Raw genomic sequence first — 13,994 nt, forward strand, 5'->3', positions numbered from 1 at the left:
TGTTCATCAGAAAAACGAAATTGATACAGAGTGAGTAAATGATGACAGAATTTTCATTTTTGGGTGAACTACATCTTTAATACATTAATGTTCAGAAAATGCGAAGATGCAGTACCTGTTAGGGGAGCTCAATATATGACGTTACACTGCCATCTGCTGGAGACAGAGAGTAAAAGTATTAATTTCTCCTCTGAACGGAAACAGAAAACAAATTAATTTAAATAAAAGCTTTAAAACTGATTTTCTTACATTGTGCTCCCTCTTGCTACAAGCAGACACAATATTTACACCATGATGGTTTTTACAAATTGGGTTATATACCTAATAAAATATGCTTTAAATTATACCTGAAAGTCAAAATGGTAATCTTTTTGATAGATTCCACATTAACTTGTTACTTTGAGCTTCAAATGCAGTCGAGGGGAACGCACAAGTTTGTAGTCTAAAACAAGTACCCTCCATAGTAAAACTACAAATCCCAGTGGCAAAACATAAAGCTGCACGAGGGGTGGGATTTGACGCCTTCTGTTGTCAGTCAAATCAAAACAGAATCAATATGAGAAATACTGCAGTACATGCAAAACGACGTATTCGTCTTACTGCAGATGACGTACATTTTATAATTCTGCCTGTCTATGAAAGGCTAAAACGCCATTTATTTACATGCTGGCTAGAAAAGCTGCGGAGTGGTTTTGTGGTTGCCTGTAAACAACATCCGAAAGTACGTATGTACAAAACCGTTGTCTTATCGTAATGAAGCCAAATAAAACATATGTAAAACACTAGTGGTTTTAACAAAGCCCATCCGCACTTCTTGCATCGCTACAACCTGTTAAGTAAAGTTGACTTTTAACGCAGGCGCCTACTTAGGGCACCTATAAAACAGAAACTAGGGTAATCCCGCCCTAATGCTTCCCCCATTGGAGCGCTCCCAGAATATCAGTATCTAATTGGTTGTCTCAGCTGCTTATCGTGGCGTCATCAGGCGCTAAGAATATAAATGCCACCGCAAGCCCCATTCTTCACATCGAGACTGTGCAACCTATTAGCAAGTTCAGTCGAGTGCGCTTGCTAGTGAAAATTTAAAATTAATAAATGTAAAGAAGCTGAGCTTATTGTGATCCGTATTTCCACAAAGCCTTGTCGATATTCCAAAACATTACTTTTTAGCATATCAATAAGCTTTATTTGGAAGGGGCGTGTCCTCTGAGTTTATTATTTTGATTTTGGACGTGATGTCAGCGGACAGCTGCGCGTGCTAGTGCTCGCGCGAACCTTGGCGCTGGAGTGCGGGATGCGCGAGGACAGCTGTCGGTCCACCGGTCAGACTGTTGTGGGGTTTTTTGTCCGCCGTTAATAAATACGAGAGTGCGAGGCAAGCAGTGGGACGTGTGCCTTTAAGAGAGGGCGGAGAGAGAGAAAGCTCGCGCCCCTGGCTGTGTGTGGAGCGTAATATTGATCCTGTTTAGGTACCTCTTTATTTTCTCTCATCTGTGTTATTTGTGTTAATCTAACTGTGTAATGTATTATTAATGAGTGACGTTTCATATGACGTATGCGTCATTACAGTAGTGTGTCGAGGACGTGTTCACTAAAGGGGAGTGACGTAGTTTTTAACGTTTAAGTTACTGTACTTACGTTACACACACTTGCACACAACACCAGTTTCCACGCTGTACTGTGCAGGTTTCAATTTATAAATATTATTTATTATTGTTTTTTTTTTAGTTTTATTAACTTGTTAAAGTGTCCTAATATAAACAAACAGGTGTCTTATAGAAATTTCTATTATTTTAAACAGACTTTTTATAACGTGTAAAAGGCCTTTTGGATAAGATTGTGTAATCTTTATGACAATTAGACTGTACTTCTACTCGTCGTTGTATGTCTGATTTGTTTCTGGTAAATCCAATAACAAAATTCCCCTTAGGATCTTTACATTTGTCATCCGTTAGTTTTTTATTACTGTTATTTATAGGCAAGGAAATTAATTCACATGATTCGTTTGCTTTTATTTCAGCTTCACGTCCTCTTCAATGGCAGCCTGAAAAATGATAGAGATGTCCGTTGACAAAGAAACTGTATTATCATGTGAGGGGAAAACAGACCCTCCTTCCCATCAGCACCCTGAACTCTCTGGAAATGATACCATCGTCCTCCATTCACCCATAAAGACGACCGACTCACACCTTTGCAAAGAGGACCGTAAAGAAACAGGAAGTGAGACATCACACGAGCACAAAGAGAGAACTGCAGGTAGCAAAGTGGAGAATGAAAGTGGCTTGCTCGAGACTAATTTGTCTACGCAGGCCCAAAATGATACCCAGCAGTTCAAAACCCAACCGCAGAGAATCAATAAGCGGCGCAACACTATGAGCGCCGGATTCAAGTACCCCGGTTTCGGTAAACGCCGCCGCCGTGCCAATTCGGAGAGCAGCTCAGTCTTACCGACAAACTTCCTGCTGGGCGGGAACATTTTTGACCCACTCAACCTTAACAGCCTTTTGGACGAAGAGGTGAACCGGGCACTTAATGCAGAGACGCCCAAGTCCTCGCCACTGCCGGCCAAAAGCAGAGACCCTGTGGAGATCCTGATACCCAGAGACATCACAGACCCCCTCAACCTTAACTGCCCAAGTGCAGGAGACAGAAGTTTTATGGTGTCTCCCCTTAAAAGTGGTGGTGGTGGCAGGCGAAGACATCGAAACAAGCACCATGGAGCAGGTGCGGGAGGAGGTGCACGAGGTTTGGGTGAAGCGGCCATAACACAGACTGAACTAACAGAGTCGAATGGCTCCTCGGCTGTACAAGCTGATAGAGCCGCATCAGTGCCCATGTCATGTTTGGATTCAGGCACTGAGGTGGACAGCCATGTCCCTGAGGTCCTGAAAGAGGACCAAATGCCATTGAGCTCCACTCTTGAGTCTCTGGGTTTAAACCAGCCTGATTCAAATACTAGTGGGAATGATGAGAAAGACAAAAGGCCTAGCGTGCCACCTGGCATCGACACCAACCTTTCATCAAAGAGGCCACGCAGACGCAAGCGTGCCGGGAGCAGAATGGAAATTTCAGACGGTTCACATGTGGCAAGAAACTATTCTCAGCCCTTTCACCCCACAGGAACGGGTTGTGAAGGTCCTAGCAGGCCGCAACAACATCCAAGCCATTGCAGGTCACAGTGCAATGACAAGCAGCAGCAGCAGAGAAAGAAATTTCAGTATGGCAACTACAACAAATACTATGGATATCGGAATCCAGGGCTGAGTGAAGATCCTCGAATCCGGGTGTTGAAACCAGCGTGGTTCCAAGGGAAGGCCGTGTTAGATTTGGGTTGCAACACTGGACACCTAACTCTGTCCATCGCCAAAAACTGGCGACCGGCGCGAATCGTGGGTCTGGATATTGACGGAGAGCTGATACACGCCGCCCGACAGAACATACGCCATTACCTGTCTGAAGTACATGTGCAGCAGGCCCGACGTTCAGGGGAAAATGGAGAGAGGAATGCAGAAGATGTGAAAGAGAGAAAAGAGGAGGATTGTGTAGGAAATGAGAGAGCTGGAGAGAAGATCGCTGTGGATGAAATAAACACATGCATGGCTGAAGTCCCTAAAGAAAAGGAAGGCAGGTGGAAGAATAAAGCGAATGATCCAGAGCATAAATCCACAGATGACAATCAGGAACGAGAGGATCGGAAAATGGAAGACGGGGCATGTGTGGGTCTCCCTGATGGGAAAAATTCATTCCCAGTGTCGCTCAGGATCTCAAGAGGACCCATAGCTGCCCCTCCTTTGCCTGACACGAGCACAAACAATCTACCACCTGGAGATTTCCCTGCCAACATCACCTTTGTTAAGGTAAGACTGAAGGAAGATTTTTGCTCTAGTTAATCGCAATTCACATTTATTGATCAAGCATTTTGTGTTTAAAGTAAACCATACAGTGCGATATCAAGTATGCACAAAATGCAATGACACAGTATACATTATACAATAAATATGCATCTTATAATATTTATACAGTACATGCAGGGTGTGTAATTGTGTAGTGACTAACGAACTTAAAAGCTACCTGTGCAATAAATGCACTCATTACGCAACAGATGCATGCGGGTCTATCATCCATTGTAGAAGCTGAACTCTATAAAGTATGTTTTTATTACAGCACAGAAGTGTGCCAAGAAGTAAAACTAAGCACTATTATATAACTTAGTAGAGAGAAAAATATCACTCAGGGGCACATCTGGTACTCACAAACATAACTATGGGTGCTCCAGAAGGGGAACAATATTCCAAAAATGATAAGTGGATACTGATAGAAACAAAATCCACATCCAGGCACTTGCAAGGTTGTATGAAAGTAAAAAGCCTTTATAGTTAAGACAATCGTTTCAACTTTGCGAGTGCTTGTATGTGGATTTTTTTTTTATTATTAGTGTCCACTTATCATTCTTGGACTATTATATAACTCTTCTGTCTTTAAGTAAAGTTCTGTAGGTAACCAAGAATTACTTTATAGCGAAGTGAAAATAAACTTTGGTGGTCAAGATTTTTTGTAAAGTTAAACTCTGTTTGATCTACTTCAACCTCCTGCGTAACTCTATTTTAAAAGTGCTGGATAATGTAAAACTGTATTTGCCTAGGCATAGATAAATAACAAGAGATCTGTACATGGTAATGACATATCGTGAGCCTCAAACACGATTGTTTCCTCCTCATGTAAACCTTGTGCATGCAAAAGACAGCTGGACAACATAACACCAACTGTGACGTTACAGTCAAGATGTACGCATCTCGCACCACACGCATCCTAATGTGTGCTTCAGTTATTTTTTAGTCTGATAAAAATGCTTATTTAAAAGAATACATGTCAGACGCACTTGGAGGGTTTTCCATCTGAACTCTTCATATGTAGCGCTGCTTTTTATTGGTGAGATTCATGAGATTGTAAGGGTGGGTGTATGTTTATATGCAAATATATCTAGTTTACTTATAAAATTGTTGTTTTTGTAACTTGTTAAGGGGAATTACGTGCTGGAAAGTGACTTGTTGCTTCAGACGCAAAAGGAAGAATATGACGTGATCCTGTGTTTAAGTGTGACTAAATGGGTCCACCTGAACTGGGGTGATGCAGGACTCAAACGGCTCTTTCACAGGGTTTACAGACACCTGAGACCAGGAGGACTTTTCATCTTAGAGCCTCAGCCATGGAACTCTTACGGCAGGAGAAAGAAACTCACTGTATGTGTGGTAATAACATCCATATCGAATGATGCAATCAAAAGTGGTCAGCTGATATGTTTGACCTTTATGAACACACATCTCAAATGTGTTTTCATTGTGGGAGGGTCATCACTAACTTGCACTTAACATTCATGCTTATTGATGTCAGGCATATTGAAAATGCGTTGTGCATGTATTTGCATCCTTTTTTTTAAAGGGGCCATGGCATGAAAATCTGGCTTGTTCCATGTTTAAGTGCTACGATTGGGTCCCCAGTGCTTCTATCAACCTAGAAAATGTGAAAAAGATCATCCCAGTAACTTGGTTTACCAAAACTTTCTCTACAAGCACATGAAAAAATAGGTAGTTGAAATTTGGCTCTCCTTATGATGTCATAAGGAGCTCTTATTATTATAATAATACCACCCCTCAATCTGCACTATCCAACCAGAGAAAAGCACAATTGAGTTTTAATTGCAACAAACCACCATCATTGTGATCAGTGTTTGAATTTCATCCGCTCATTTGCATTTTAAAGGACACACCCAAAACAGCACACACCTACAAAATGACAAATTTAACATGCTATAAACAATTATTTATATGGTATTTTGAGCTAAAACTTCACATACGTGCTCTGGTGACACCAAAGATTTATTTGACATCTTAAAAAAATCTTGTGCCATGGCCCCTTTGATGTTGTCCATAAAAACACAAACACATGAAGGGCTGCCTTTAGATATACATTTGCATTTGGCAAATTAAAAATAGTGCACAATGTCTCATTTTAAGTCAATCATCATTTTAAGATAAATCCTTTGTTGCCAAATAAATTCAAAATATTACGTTTTTTTAATTTTATTTTTAGGAGGTCATCTATAAGAACTACCACAGCATCCGATTTAGGCCGGATCAGTTCTCTTGCTATCTGACTACTGAGGTTGGCTTCACCAGTTATGAGCTCATCGGAAATTCACAGAGTTTATCTAGAGGTCAGAGCTTTGAAATACTTCTGAAATGATATTGTCATTTTATAATTAAATTGTTGCATTTTATAACTATTCTGCATTTCACTTTTTCTTTTGTCTCAGGTTTTCAGAGACCAATCTACCTTTTTCACAAAGGACCCTCACGTCAGAAGTGATAGCACCAGTTTGGACCACCAGACCAGAAAATTCAAGACTTTGATATGGAAAGCAACCAGCATTTAAAGCCTCTGTAACTTTTGAGCATTTTTCATATTTCTTTGAAATTGATACAAGACTAAAACTGAATTTGACACTTTCAATATTCGGAATAATTGGTGCTAAATTTAAATTTCGCTCTCCGGCTATTAAAATGCAAAAAACCTCTGATGTTTCCAGTGAAGATCTACACCAATGAACCTACAGAGATGTCAGCAGGTGTTACTGGTTTCTCTCAAACAACAGTCCAGTGCTGGAAAAGAAATCAATTTGCGTCAAGTAATTTTCTTAATGTTCGTAAATACAAATTAATTATTTTGGAATGAAAGGAATAATGTTGAAATTCCCAAAAGTGAAATCTCAAGAAATGCTGTCTTTCAAGCACACAAAAAATAAATGTATACATTCTTCTTATGATCTTTAGAGATTGAGGATTTGAAATGTTTGGTTATATTTGCAAGATGTATATTATTTGTTTTGAGTTTTTTTGTTCAAAAGGAAATATTAGAGTCTGTTCACCAAAATGTTCACGTGAAGCTCTGGTTTATGTTCTTTTGTTTTTGCTGTGGAATTCATTTTTTTGTTAAACAACAAGCATTGCTTTTAATAAAGAGAGGATATTTCCTTTTTATGTCGATTTTAACATCCGTCTATTTATCACCGGTTTTGCAGCCAGATTAAACTAACAAACTGCCAATAGGTCTCCATTCATATTATTTTCTGGTCTACACAGGACATAATTTAGTCTTTAACATCTCAAGTTCAAGACTCCCAGTGTGATGTCCTGAAAAACAGTCAAGTTTCTATTGAATTGGAAGGATTTGACTTCTTTTTGAAGTGGTGCATCAAGGAATGATAATGAAATTCATTTTTTATCTGAATGTATTCTGATTTGTTAATTGTTAAAAGTTGTTAATTTGTTTAAAGTGAAACCAATTTCCACTGATGTATGACACATTGTTAGTTGTATTCATATTAAAAGTTTGCACTAAAATGAGGGAACAAATTGGTCTCCCATATTTGTATTTTGTGCAAAAAGTTGATGAATCTCTAAAAAGAGTTATTTTGCATTGAAAGGGCCAATTCGAAGCAATTGACAAAAATAAACCAAAATAATATGGCATCCTCTTGCTCGTCTGTTTTTTTAACTGTTAATCATGACCTTAACTTTATCATTCACCCAGTTAACACATAAAACACTTCCGTTGTGGTTTTGATTTATCAACTTGTTTCCACATAAATAGCCTACTGAAGTATATTTAAGTATTAACTATACTTAACTGTAATAAAATTACTAGGTACCAGGGGCGGACTGGCCATCTGGCAGACCGGGCAGTTTCCCGGTGGGCCGACGTACTTTTTGGGCCGATCCATCTCATACTATTTTTGTCTGAGCAGCCCAGTTAGCGTCTTTTTTTTCCTAGACAGACCGGCCCACTGACATTTAAGCAGCAGCCCATTGGTTATTTTTTTTAAACGACATTAAGCTGGCCCAATGACGGACCAGCCCAGTCATCGTCCTTTTTTTACCCTAAATAGACCGGCCCACTCACATTTAAGCAGCAGCCAATTGGTTATTTTTTTTAATGACATAAAGCTGGCCCAATCACCGCTTTGGTCTCTGTGCAAGCGAGCGTGCAACGTCGGTCAGTTCACGTGTCAAAATAGAGAGAGAGAGAGATGGAGAAAAAAACTCAAGGGAGGTGCAGAAAAACTGCGCGACAAAAAGAAACAGACTCTTCAGGCAGACGCTGGAAAATAACACAACTGTTTTCTTCAACTCGTGTCGCTGGTGATGATGATGATGATGATGGTGGCGCGTGGCACTGGCAGCACCAGCACACAAAATGTCAGTGAGGAGAGGGAGAGAGAGACGAGGGAGAAGTGAGTTGCGGTAAGCAGAACTGCTTTCAAAACACAAGTTTAGATAGATACCCCTTGATAAAACCAAGTCAAAAACACACAATTATGGTGATAAAGCTGCAACAAAATAATTGCACTCTTTGCTCTGTGACTACAACCCAGTCAATATTTGACGACACTTGACCATTCGTCAATATGTTACGCGGAGGGTATACCTTTCGCGTCATTTTTTGACGAACTGGGGACTTCAATACTATTCTCTTCTCCTATTTTCTTACCATTTTCGCGTCGGTTTAGGGTTAGATTTACATAATGACATCCCTACCCAAACCTAACTCTAACCCCAACGCCAGGTGACAACTGTTTCTAACCCCAACGCCAGGTGACAACTGTTTAATTTCGCGTACACTGTTTAATTTCGCGTACACTGTTTAATTTTGCGTAATCTAACCCTAAACCGACGCGAAAATGGTAAGAAAATAGGAGAAGAGAATGTAACGGACGTAATAGTATTGAAGTCCCCAGTTCGTCAAAAAATGACGCGAAAGGTATACCCTCCGCGTCACATATTGACGAATGGTCAAGTGTCGTCAAATATTGACGACATGGGGTGAGACTGTGTTAGTGACTACGAGAGTGTATCTGATTCGTAGATTTTTCGTTGATTGTCTGTTTCAAAACGTGTCATTTCTCTTCAAGCAAAATCAAACAATCCAGGACATCTGCTTACAGACAAAATATATGTTTATTGTATATAACAACACAATTGACAGATAATGTTAAAAAGCTCTATTACTGTAATCACACAAGTTTAGTTCAGTGAATGTAGTGAATACTTTCCTGTAAGTACTGCAAGTAATAATCAGTTTTTAATATTACTGTAGCACTTGTATTTTGTTAAAAGTCAGCAATTCAATGGCAAATTTTGCCAATTGCACCATCTCTGGTGTCCTGTTCTTCATCATAGGGTACTCTTCATCTGCCTCTCAGACTGTTTACAATCCACACAATTGGTAAAGAATACCATTAGAAAAAAGCGTGTACAATTTTGAGTTGTTGTGTTTGCTTGATGACAACTGAGTTGTAGTTGTGTTCATCTTTAGCAGCCTGCCTGTGTTTAGCATTTATAAAACAAGTTCATTGCAGTGTAAAATGTGTGTTTTACTCAGAAGTTTGTTTAGAGTTTAGCCAAAAGAGTGCATGACGAATGTGTTTAGGCCGCTATGAATTTAGTTCAGAGATTGGGGTTTAGTGTTTTAGCAATTCAGAAAAACTGTAATCAACATATAATATGACAGTTAATCAGATAGGAATATTTTTGTTGTGTTCATTATTTATTATAGGCTGCAGTGTGTAGTGAATAGTGTTTTTAGGACCTAACAAAAATGTTTACAAATGTTTGAAGGATGAAGCTTGTTTAAGGATTCATGTGGATTATACAGTTTTACTGCATTAATAAATAACACGTTCTAGAAGTGTTTGTTGTGTCAACTCTCACTCTTTTCTACCTGCTATTAATTGGGCTTAGTGCTTTTATGGAATTGGAGTTGCTATTGCTTAAAGGCGTGCAAAGATGGGTGGTATTTGTAAATATATGTAGTGTGGGCCGGTTTGGGCCAAAATGCCAGGGCCGAATTTTTGTCCCAGTCCAGCCCTGCTAGGTACTATAGTGTTTTGAACTTTACAGATACTTTGTATTAAAACTATGCATAGATATAAATCTAATGTTTACTAGTACTTTTTCATGTAAACGACGGCTATGGTTAGTTAGGACCAAAGACCAAGGCCCGGTTGCATAAAGCACCTTAAGTGTAATTTTCCCTTAAGTTGTTTCCTTTAAACTTAAGGGTGTTGCAGAAAAACCCTTAAGTTTTTTCTGTTGTGTCTCCATGGCAACGATAGTATTTTATAACAACAAACTGGGGTCACTGTCATGAAACACTTAACGATTACTCTTACCTAAGAGAACCGTTTAAGGGATTATATGCAAAACTCTTTAATTATTATCTTACAGAAGTTAAGGGGAATTTACCCCTTAAGTGTCATACTTAAGGAAAAAACTTAAGGTGCTTTATGCAACCGGGCCCAAACCCCCAAGTAAGTTAGGGGTACTTGGAGCTTCAGACAAAGCACTTGGACCAGACACGCGCCCGCCCGGACGTTCGTCAAAACGTTCGCGCGCCTAGCGCTGTCACGTAAAACCGTTTCTTTTCTCAGCGCGGAGCACGATGGACCAATAAAGAGGTGTGCTACTGTGAGGTAGATTTTTTCCTTTTCAATCATTATTGATGTGTATTTAACGTTTGTGCGTCACTTACGATTATTTTCAAATAGATTTAAATTATAGACATAAATGTAGTGTACAAATAAGAAAAAATAAATAATAATTCGTGACGCATCTTCTAACAGCCTTCAAATGCTTCTAAGTACATTTAGCAGTGAAAGGATGAAAGCAGTAAAGGTTGTGGCGTTCCGAGTGGTTTTGCAGTTGCTAAGCGGTTGCTAGGGGATTAGTGGCAACAAAAGACTAGTTATATGCAAAATAATAAATAACTCTTTACGTTTAGAAATATATTATACACTAGTCAACATTTGAAGTGGATTAAAAGTTTTCAAAAAAGTTTTGTGCTGACAAAAAGTGTTGACTATAGCCTATATTCAAATATCTTCACAGATAGAAAGTCCACTGGCTAAAACATGTACGTCAAGATTTGTTAAAGGGACACTTCACCCATTTGCATTAAGCTTTGTGTAGACCCTTTTACAGTTGGTAAACATTGTGACGTATTTGTGTGGGCGGGGCTTAGCTGGAGGCAAAAAGAGCCGCAGAGGCAATGTTGACAAGCTTAAGATAGCACGTTTTAGGAGGGATTTATTAAACATGGATGCAGAAGCAGTTTTGGAAGTGTCCGAATATATACAGTCACTGATTCTGCGGGACCGTGACAGCTATTTTTGTAAATTAACTCTTGCAATTTTAACCAGGTTTTAGATATTTCCTAGACAACATATGAATTACTTTCAGGTGGTTTGGGTAATTTTGTCTAGGCTTACTGTCTTATGTAACCTATCGTTGGGCTAACTATGATTAGCAATGTGGATTATTTTAAAGGAATAGTCTACTCATTTTAAATATTAAAATATGTTATTACCTTAACTAAGAACTGTTGATACATCCCTCTATCATCTGTGTGCGTGCACGTAAGCGCTGGAGCGCGCTGCGACGCTTCGATAGCATTTAGCTTAGCCCCATTCATTCAATTGTACCATTTAGAGATAAAGTTAGAAGTGACCAAACACATCAACGTTTTTTCTATTTAAGACGAGTAGTTATACGAGCAATTTTGGTGGTACAAAATAAAACGTAGCGCTTTTCTAAGCGGATCTAAAAGAGGAACTATATTTTATGGCGTAATAGCACTTTTGGGAGTACTTCGACTCGGCGCAGTAACACCCTCCCTCTCCCATTATGAGAGTGAGAAGGGGAGCGGACTTTTCAGGCATATGGCATACACATCTATCGCTGTATGTTTGTTTAACATTTAAGCTAAACAATAGCGCGGTTGGCGACTTTTCACCTATAAAACAGAAACTTGCTGATTTGTACTAGATAAAACCAACACAACAGTACATATGCATAGATTACTTTACCTGATATGAAGTGTGCACTGCAAACACGTCTCCGTCCAGTCTGTACACCGTATTGCATTCAACCACAATTGTCTTCTTGATTTCTGTGAAGGAATGTCTGCCGGGATTCGGTAAAACTTTAGTTTTGAATCAAAAGTGCTGTTCCTTCTATTCTGGCAGCCAAAAACACAACAAGGTGACATTGTAAAGTCAAAAACTCAAACCGGCTATGAGTTGCTACTTATTTTTTGCCTCCAGCTAGAGCGGTGACGTCACAGTGACGTGGGTGATTAAGGGGTCTATAGTTAGAATCCCAGTCATGTTTTTGAATGGTCGTGCATCATTTCCTCAGTTGCCGCTGAAGAATTAAGATTTCAGTGTTGCACTTCCTTTTTTCAATGATGTAAAATCATCATTTTGCATCATTGAAAGCAGGAAGTCCAATATCTTTGTTGAGGGGGTGAGACTACAAACACCCCTTTTCTTTGTCAAATAGGCACCAAATTCGAAATGTATGTTACATTTCAACTACAAATATGACGCACTTTCAATAAAGATGAATGTTTCTACGGGTGAAATGCTCCTTTAAGTGCCTGATTAGAAAACTAAACGATTTATGATATATGGCATCTTAGCTGTATTTAACTTCATGCGGTGCTGTGCAGATCGTTCGTCATATGACATCACAGTACTGCGAGAGCTTAGCATACTTACTTTGATGTCATTCGCCGATCGGTCTGCGCAGAACTGCATGAATTCGAACACACTTGATGTGAATACAACCACTGATGTTTTCAACTTTGTGTTAGTAACCCATATATACACATACATGTGTATGGGTATGTGTGGTGTGTTGGCACCATGAGTGTGAAGTTTACGTAAATGTAATTGTATAATAATAAAATATGTATGGTATACTTTTTATAAAATATTTAAACCGTTACTGTACCGTACCCTACAGCCCCTGCCACTCTTTCACCCACATATATTCGCACATCTATGCATTTGTGAAGTATTCAGCAAAGGAGTACACATATGAATGACAGGTAGGTAGGTAGGTAGGTTGGTAGATAGATAACTTTAGATAGATAGATCCATAGATAGATAGAATTTTCAATCAAATAGGTTTTTATCTATTTGTGTACCTAGCTGCACACAGCAGATTGGATGCATGTCTGTCTTCCCACCCTGGGGAATGGGAATAGATTCTTGCCTTGGTGGAATCACGGTTGGCAGACTATGAAAGATGAAGGGACCATGGTGCTCCTGATGAAAGGCTTTGAATCTTACTTACCCGTCAACTTACTCTAATGGTACAGTCCACAATCTTAAAGGCAAAGTGTTAATGTTTTTTAAATGAAACTGCCAGTAATCTTCTTCCTTAACAACACACTCTGTGTTTTGCTTATAACAGGGATCCTTTAATATTTATAGATGAGAGAGTACTAATATAAAAATCAGACTGAAGTGGTAACAATTCAAGGAAAAGAAGTAAAAAAAGATGGCAGTTCCACTTAAAATAGCTTTCTCCTGAATCCTTTCATATTTGTCTCTCTAAAATGAAAATTAAAAAATTACTTATACTTGCTGTCGTGGCTTTTCTTATACAGTGTATTTTTAAAGGGTCCATGGCATGAAAATCTGACTTTTTCCATGTTTTAGTGCTATGATTGCGGTCCCCAGTGCTTCTATCAACCTAGAAAATGTGAAAAGATCAACCCATTAACTTAGTTTTGGTAAACCATTCTCTACAGGCACAGGTCGTTGAAATTTGGCCCTCTTAATGATGTCATAAGGAGCTTTTATTAGAATAATACCACCCCTTAATCTGCACTATGCAACCAAAGCACTGCCATTTAGTGCAGAGAAAAGCACAATTGAGTTTTAATTGGAACAAACCACCATCATTGTGATCAGTGTTTGAATTTTATCAGCTCATTTGCATTTTAAAGGACACACCCAAAACGGCACATTTTTGCACACACCTACAAAGTGGCAATTTTAACATGCTATAATAAAGCAATAAACCCCAAGAAGCAGTGGGTTACCAGTGCATTTGACAACAGCTAAGGGGCGTTGTTAGGCACGACGCGAA

The 13,994-nt window shown here is 39.1% G+C and overlaps 1 protein-coding gene across 1 annotated transcript; it reads left to right on the forward strand.

Annotated features, from left to right (window-relative positions):
• Positions 1-1,015: 1,015 nt before the first annotated feature.
• Positions 1,016-7,426, forward strand: mepcea (methylphosphate capping enzyme a). Its single transcript, XM_055200804.2, has 5 exons — positions 1,016-1,469; positions 2,021-3,857; positions 5,022-5,240; positions 6,091-6,214; positions 6,314-7,426. Exons 2-5 carry the CDS (start codon positions 2,052-2,054, stop codon positions 6,364-6,366), a joined length of 2,202 nt encoding a protein of 733 aa, XP_055056779.2. The 5' UTR covers positions 1,016-1,469; positions 2,021-2,051; the 3' UTR covers positions 6,367-7,426.
• Positions 7,427-13,994: the final 6,568 nt, after the last annotated feature.

Source organism: Misgurnus anguillicaudatus, chromosome 22 (genome assembly GCF_027580225.2).
Source record: "Misgurnus anguillicaudatus chromosome 22, ASM2758022v2, whole genome shotgun sequence".
Lineage (NCBI taxonomy): Eukaryota > Metazoa > Chordata > Actinopteri > Cypriniformes > Cobitidae > Misgurnus > Misgurnus anguillicaudatus.

Coding starts and splice junctions, on each gene's coding strand:
- mepcea (XM_055200804.2), top strand. CDS start 2,052: ATGATAGAGATGTCCGTTGACAAAGAAACTGTATTATCATGTGAGGGG. Junction 5,241..6,090: donor GCAGGAGAAAGAAACTCACT/GTATGTGTGGTA, acceptor TTTTATTTTTAG/GAGGTCATCTATAAGAACTA. Junction 6,215..6,313: donor TTCACAGAGTTTATCTAGAG/GTCAGAGCTTTG, acceptor CTTTTGTCTCAG/GTTTTCAGAGACCAATCTAC.